At 41.0% G+C, this 8,312-nt stretch overlaps 1 protein-coding gene across 1 annotated transcript in view; it reads left to right on the top strand.

Moving 5' to 3' along the window:
- The window catches only part of tenm1 (teneurin transmembrane protein 1), a 212,158-nt gene that overhangs the window by 155,674 nt on the left and 48,172 nt on the right, over window positions 1-8,312 (top strand). The window contains exon 22 of the mRNA XM_050042365.1: window positions 1,115-1,347. Within this exon, the coding sequence (XP_049898322.1) occupies window positions 1,115-1,347 (233 nt within the window). The remainder of the gene's footprint in view (window positions 1-1,114; window positions 1,348-8,312) is intronic.

The following is an 8,312-nucleotide window of genomic DNA, read 5'->3' as shown; positions in this document are numbered from 1 at the left end:
TCTAAAAGTAACGGAAGTAACTGATGTCTTGTTTGAAAATGTACTTAAGTATTTGATTACTCAAACAGCAAACTAACGCGTTAGGTTACTCGTTACTGCAAAAACTAATCAAAGTACTCTAACGCGTTACTTTGTAACGCGTTATACCCAACTCTGGAGACTTCCTAGTATGACAGATTGCTTTTCCTGTAGTCTGAATGTAGTATATTGAGGATGTTGAGATTAGCCCTGGTTCGCTTCGCTGCATGTGATTATTAGTAGTAGTTACATACAACATATCAATCATTGGTTTAATAATTTGAATTAATAACCTCATTAACATTTTTTCTTTAAGTTACAGTCTCAGTTTAGATCTCTTTGGTGGCACCTATGGTAATAAGCAGTAATTGCAGTGTGTTTGTTGGCAGTCTGTTCAGACCAGGCGGGTGAATGTATTTATATTAGCTTGTTTTATTAGTCCTGCAGCTGTTGAGATGAGAGGGTTACCACAGTATAGACGGTGTGTATGTGTGCGTTTGTGTATGTTTGTCCATACATGTTGTGGTGTGTGTGTGAGGGCGGATTATTAATGACTGTGCACCACTTGTGATTTTTCCTGGAAATGTGCCCACAGACACCCAGTTTGTAATACTGCAGAGGCAGAGGCTTTCATCAGTGGGCCACAGGCACTATCACCATTGTGTTACCTCATTTGGCGATAGATAGTGACTTAACAGACATTTATTGAAATTAACATCTTTGAGATTTTCTTCTTTAACATACTTGCCGATACAAAATCTCAAGATTGAGATTAATGCTGTGGGAATCTGTGCTATTTAAATTGGAGGACATTTGTCTTGTTCCAGCACAGACACAAGTTTATTCCTGGAGTCTCTTATAGTGATGCTATTCACCTGATTGCCTCTAAATGCCGTTACTTCAGTTGATGGTATTGTCTAGTCATGAATACTGGGTACACAGTTTGTGTCACTTTGGGTAAGTAAGTAAGTAAGAAAAAAGAAACATGTTCTAAAACTCAATCTAAATGCTCTACGGAAAATTGTGTGTCATAAGAAAATTAGCATCTAAAATATCCTTGCTTTCTCCATTAACTTTGTACGCTCTCTGTCACTAGCACCAGCCCTGCTCATAAATACTACCTGGCCATGGATCCAATGGGGGAGGTTCTTTACGTGTCAGACACCAGTAGCCGCAGAGTGTACCGGGTGAGGAACCTCGGGCAGCCGAAAGATCCATCTCGCAACCTGGAGGTAGTAGCCGGGACAGGGGAGCAGTGTCTACCTTTTGACCAGAGCCACTGTGGGGAGGGCAGGAAGGCCACGGAAGCTGCACTCAATAACCCTCGAGGTAGGAGAACATCGACACTACATCTAAAGAAGTCACTTTCTCAGTCAGCTCACAGTTACTAGACACCGTTGCCGCGAGCATGAATTACATTTAGCATCCCTCCAGGCGAATATATAGAGAAGTTTTGCTCACGGATCAGTATTCAGTAATGTTTGGTACACCTAGCAGGAGGACTAGGCTATGACTAGTTTTCTGAAGGTCGATACTTTTGTATTGAAGCAGCTCATCACACTGCCATTTTGAATCATTTATTATTTTCCTGATTTCACAAAAGAAAATTGTTTTGGTTTGCTTGTATTTCACCACATGTCACCGCTTGATACTTGGCAGAGTGTGATACATTCAGAATCAGTGTTGAGATTGTCATGGGAAACAGAAACTGCTATCACAATCTCTACTTTGATAAGCCTGTTTTTTTTTTGTTTTTTTTTCCTGAAAGTATAGTACTACTTTCCGTGTGGAAAGGTGATTTTTTTCATATGATGTTGTGAGCACATTTTATGTTGGTTTCATTGGTGCATCCATCAATCCAAGTTGGTTGTAATGCTGTGCTACAACGTGCATAATCCTAGATAATATGTCCATATCTATAAATTCCTCCTGTGTCATGTCCTTACTGTGGGTGGTTGCTGTTTTATAAAAATGAAAAACCTCCTCGCTGCTTGCCCTCGTTCAGAAATATTCTTTCATTCTGGATTGACTTGCCACATTTTGAATAATGTATGAATTATTAATTATTGGATAACATGCACAGTGCTCGATTTTGTCAGACAAAGGATAATTACACCACAACTCCATTGTGATTAGATTTATCCTCTAAATTATAGTGCTGACTCTATTTCCCTTTAAAATGCAAGTATGTTTATTTAAGATATCAGTTTTCCGAAGCATAATCCCTGCACAAGTATTAATGTTATGACTGATTCCTGTGTTGTGTTTTGACTGAAGAGACAAATCATTTAAAGCTTTGATAAAATAACACTTTCACTGTGAGCCCTCAACTATTCAGATATGCAGTGGCATTAAAATAATGCTTAATTGGTTCAAGGACCCTACTGTGTTCTGCCACAAAAAAAGACTCCACATATCCCCCACCAGCAGCCTGTACTGTTGACACCAGCTCGGACGGATTGATGGATTCGTGCTGGTTTTGCCTATTTCTCGACCCTGCCATCAGTTTTTGAATTTGAATTGATTTAACCAGGCAACACTAATATTTCCGCTCTTCAGTCACCCAGCTGTAGTGATTGTCATTGTTGCTAGAAGTTATTTTTAAAAGCAATGACCTCATTTATGTGATTTACCTTAATAACAATAATCGTTGCAATTTTTTTTATGAAAAGGAAATAGTCTGCCTTGTGCGCCAAGCACTTTTCCACAGCAGACATTTTGCCATGTCACAGCAGGAAAAGCACAGGTGTGACTAATAAAACTAGTAATCATGGCAGCAGTCCATTCAGGTGTTCCAATTTCAGAATGCTGGTATTGTGCATGCTGGCTCACTGTCATGCTTTACTGGGACACTTAAATGGAATGAGGCCATCATCAATGTTATTGGTTGCACCTGTGCTTTTCTTACTGTAACAAGGCTGTTGCGTACATTCTCAATAGGCAGACTCCAGTCCACATCCGGAGAGAAATACAATTTATTCAGCACCGGAAACAAAATTTTGCTGCAAACTGATCCAGACTGCTTTCGAATGACATATAGCTATCACATCACCTCACCTCTCAGCATTCAGCTGCCTTCTCATCGCCACAGTGTGCAAGGCTGTCAGATCAGATGTAGGAACTCTGGTTGAAAAAAGTAAAATGGCATGCTCAAACTAGCCGATACAAAAACGGAAGGTTGACGATGAGTGGACTGAGAAAAAGATGCTTGATTTGCCCAAAGGATGCACAAAACCAGTGTTGCTGTACTTGCAATGAAACGAAATGTTAAGTGGCCATACATCAGACCAGCAGTAAGTCATTTAGAGTAGGCTTTCATCAACGTGACCCCTTTTGGGGGAAAACAATCCAGCATCCCGTGGTAGATGGCAACAGCGTACACAGAGAAGGTTGAAACATGTCTGCAAATTCCTGCTTTAATCAAACTGGTTTGAATTAATAACACAGGCCAAAGAGTTGCTGTGTAGTTGGTTGCGCCAACATTAACACCAAACACTGATCTCCCAATTTTTTCCCTACAATGTCATAAGAAAGATAGAGGAGCATTGACTCTAAGCTATAGACCAGACTGGCAGTAGGTCATTGCCAATGCCTTGTCCCTTATGGGGAAAAGAAACACCTTGTCACAGGAGAGAAGCTGTTGTGTAGCGGGTTCATCAAGACTTTCACGCTGAGATTTTGGACACATAATACACATAGATTTTCACTGTAAGTGGGGTACAAAGCTAAATGATGCTGGTGACAGTCACTACTGATGGATAGTGACTGTCAAGGCAAGGTCGCAGAACAATTATTAGACATGTCTATAAGACAGATGTTTTTTTAATAAGAAATACATGCATGCAGATGTGCCAAAATTATAATTCAAGGTCCACTAGGGCCTTCGACTTTCTATCCCACAAAAGGGGTTGCGGCCTTGACATTTTGTGGAGTACCTGTGTTTGCTAGTCTGATGTATAGGGAAGGGTGGTAATGTAAAACATATCCATTGTGAGCGATACTATCTCCAGAACATGGAGGTAAGAACCACAAAATTAAACCAGTTGAAGTCGTCATATCAGGCCCATAGCTGAATAATTCTAAAATCAATGACACAGCAAGAGCAGGCAAGAGAGGTTTCACTGAGAGTAGCATGAGTCCTAGGCAAACACAAGAAGCCCTTTTCGGACACTGAACTAATAAAAGAGTGTGTGAGTGAGGCCATGCTGGAAGGAAAGCAAAAGGATTAAATGAAGGAGAAAATAAATCAGATACCACTCTCAGGTTCCTCTGCACCAAGACGAACAGAGATTCTTGCTGAAGATTTGCTCCATCAACTTTGTGATGGCATAAAAAAGGCACAATTCATCTCACTTGCCATGGATGAATCAGCATGGATGGCGTACCTCTCATGACAGTGAGAGAGAGAGGCGACTGGTGCAACGCTTAGAAACTCACCACTCCGGTCTGATATGTCACTGCATAATCCACACTGTTTCTGTGTGTTAGTCTGGGTGAAATGTACTCAGAAGCCACGAAAGCTGTGATGAGACACATTTCTGACAGAGGTCTGTGCAACTTGTGATGATTTGCTCCTCCACAATCATGTCTGGTGGCTCGGCAGTGGCAAAATACTGGAGAGTTTTCAAGGCCATTCACACAGGGCTTCAAACCTAAAAAATGCAAGAGCCAAAATGTTTGTGGATTTCCTGCAAAATGGAGAAAAAATAGAAGCTTTTACGTTTTTGACAGATATAACATCCCACCTCAATGACTTTAATGTCAAGCTTCAGGGCAGAAACAACACAGTGACCTCGTGTCTGTGGTGCGCGCGTTTTCAGAGGAAGCTGGAGGTGTTTAAACTTGACATACGGGAGGGCATGCTGCACTTTCCAAAGCTTTTGGAACAAACCTGAGGAAAAACATCACCTTCAGAATCATGCTGAGTTACTGGAGAAGCTGTTTGAAAATATCCAAACCTGCTTTGAGGACTTTAGCTTTAGAAAAACAACTTCTGCTGTGCATTGGAAACCCATTTCTTGTCAGAGATCACTGAATTCCAGATTGAAGGACAGAGAATCTGCCACTGTGTCAATGGAACTACTGAAACCCTTTTTACACAGAGATCTTGCAATAGGGTCACAGCAAGGACCTCTTGTTATGCTACCTTTGCTTTTTCATACAGCACCAAACAACACCGGCTTAATGCTGCCGTTGTGTGTGATTTTAGATAGCATGCCGGCACTCCAAGCTTGACATGTATACAACAGCATTAGCCTCTAGTGTAACATATAACATAGTGCTTTTCTAAACATAACAATGGCATACCATGGCCATAACAGTCATTTACCTTCCCTGTTATATGGCAGTTGATCTCGCCCTCTGCTGGGAATGAAAGGAGCTTCCGGATTTCAACGTCTGCCAAATTTGTGGACATTTTCGGCTGCTGTTCTTCGCTTTTGAGTTAGCTGTTAACTGCTTCTTAAATCTCCTGGCAGTGAAGTGCAGATATAATACAGCATTGAAACATCACATCTGTCCCTTCTTGCCATCGTAAAGATGCAGTGTTAAAGGGGCTTGAGTTGACTGACCTGTGAGGAAACCTATTTCTCGAGGAAGCTGTGACCCCTGTCGCTTTCTGGACAAAGAATGTCCCTGCTGAAGATACTCCTTGCCTGCAGAGGATTGTCCTTCACCTCCTCCCCATGTTTGCTTCAACACACTGCTGCAAATCGTGTTTTTTTAATAATGAATACAGCGAAGACTTTATACTGCAGCAGACTCACTAATGAACACTTCTCTGCCTGGCCATCACACCTTTTCCTTTGTAATTACAGTTGAACATTTTTTTCTGAAAGCTCTTATATGTGTGACTTGGCACTTGATAATAATATGAAGTGCCTGAAAACCAAACAAACATGTACACCTAATATTGTGCCTGTCATTCAACGTAATTAAGATTCAATGAATGTAGTGCTGTGTTGTCAGTTCACTCTCACACAGCCAAGTTGTAAACATGGGAATCTTTCCTATTACTACCATCCTTCCCATATGATGTGAATGTGGCATCAGGTTGAAGTGTGACTGAGCTGCTGGGAATTACTTGAGGTCACCAAACTCCATATACCATTAAGAATGATGAGGGTATAATTTGTCCCACCCTAGGTAATGCAGAAAAGCTAACAGGAGAGTCAGAGAGATGTCAGTCAGCAGTCTCTACACACCCACGCAGTCCAACTTCACCTGGCTTTAATGTCTGTGCCTCAGCAGCTCAGTACATTTCCTTACCACACAAAATGACCAATTGCACCATCGCAGTGCAGAAAGATGATGTTTTTGTAATTTGAGAAAATTGTCATTAAAAACTGGGTGAAAGCTAGCCACTGGATTAAGAAAACAGGCATACATTTCCTTGTCTTACAGTCATATGACAGGGGGGATTATTTGATCTTTTTATTAAAATGCTAATAATAGCCCAAGTAGTCGGGTAAGCATGGCTTCCTTTGACTTACAGGAGAAATTGGCACTTGTAGGCGCTAAACTTAAACCAAAATACCGCTGTCATATTAAGCTGTTCTAATACAGAAAAGTCTGCAGATTCAGCTCTGATTCCCTCCAAGCCTTAGCCCAGTTCAAGATTTTTGAATTAATGCACACATATTTCAGACATTAAGCCTGCAGTGTCGATTTAAATTGGTTAATCATTATACCCTTAGTTATTAGCTGACAGGAGTGGATTCCAGCAATGTGTCTCCGCTGCTGCTGTACAGTGCTACAGTTTTTTTTCCCTTTCTTCTTCCCCGCCTGTTAGCTGGAACAAGTCTTACTGGTCTCTTCTGACTTCTGTCATCAATAAGGCATTGTCCCCCCACAGGGAAGCTGGGGATAGGGAGGTTTTTTCACTGCACTGGTCTGTGGTTGTAAAATGTAGACACAAAGGCACGATCCCAGTACATCCCTTGCCCCTACCACTTAACCCTTACCCTTCCATTTTGCATGTTAACGAGGAGTGTTAGGGTGTCCTGATGCTTGCTTAGGTGGAAGAGAGTACAGGTTACATGCCCCCTTAAAAATGGAGAATTTTCAGAAGCACACTCCAAACCAAGTGTTTTGAGAAATCTTCAGTAACATGGTTGCACAAGCAACAACGTTACAGCTGCAAACGTTAGCCTACAGATCACTGCTAGTGGTCTGGTAATGAAGCAGTGTTCTTTTTAATGACTTGTTTGATCAATTCATATCGAGAATCTTAAGCGGAGAACAAAATCACACTTTACTGTCTCCATCACATAAATGTAATCGTGATAATACTGTTATTGCCACGGTCGCATATGTTTACTTAAATGCCATTGACCACTGTTGACGTATCAGGGTCTTTAATGGTTGTCTTCATTCATAGGGGAAGATTTCAACCACTACCCCTTGTCACTCTATTCCATGGGGCAAAGGGTCCTTTAAAAAACAAGGGGTATGGATAAAAATAAGAAATGGGGTAGGACCTAAATTTGTATAAGTGCGTGGGTTTTTACTGTGGTCTTCAACACAAAAACCAATGTGGCTTTTCGTTGAGAGATTTACTTTAGTAATTTTTTCAGCTGTACTTTGATGATAAATTAACTTGGAACTTGAACTAACACTAATGATTATGGCTCGCTACACTAATGATTGTGCCAATTATGATAAAGCTATGGGTCGACCTCTAGCTTAACTGGTAGAGTGTGTGTCTCATATAGGCTAAATCCTTGCTGTAGCACAGGTTCAGCTCCAGCCTGTGGCCCTTTGCTGCATGTCATCCAATTCTCTTTTCCCCCTGTCCTGTCATTCTCAAGCTGTCCTTTAATAAAGGCAAAGAGCACCAAAAAATAAATAATTAACTACACTAATACTTAGGTTTGAGCTGATTGGCGATTGGATTGTATATCCACGATTGAAGGGATGATCCACAGTTGGTTTTTCCTACGCTGATATTGAGGCAAATTTAACTAATTTACAATAAATTATTATGTTATAAAATCTCTAAAATCTGCACCCTGTTGTGCATTTAGAGATTTCTTTGGTGGAGCGGCACATCCGGCCCCTGAGTCCTGTTAATCAGCACAAGTGACTAGTGAATTTTAAATCCTGCATCTCACCCAAGATCTCCGCTCTCCATATGCTTGCTTACATAGCTTGCAGATATGAAATATCCTAAGACTCACCTTTGGAATCTGGGTAAAACCTAGAGTATCCCAAAATATAAGACTAAGCCATCCATGCTTGGTAACCAGTCTCGAGTAACCATGATTGAACAATATGAAGAAAGTTGAAACGATCAC

Source organism: Epinephelus moara, chromosome 4 (genome assembly GCF_006386435.1).
Source record: "Epinephelus moara isolate mb chromosome 4, YSFRI_EMoa_1.0, whole genome shotgun sequence".
Lineage (NCBI taxonomy): Eukaryota > Metazoa > Chordata > Actinopteri > Perciformes > Serranidae > Epinephelus > Epinephelus moara.
The sequence above is the reverse complement of the archived record's forward strand: the minus strand, read 5'-3'. Positions and strand labels throughout refer to the sequence as shown.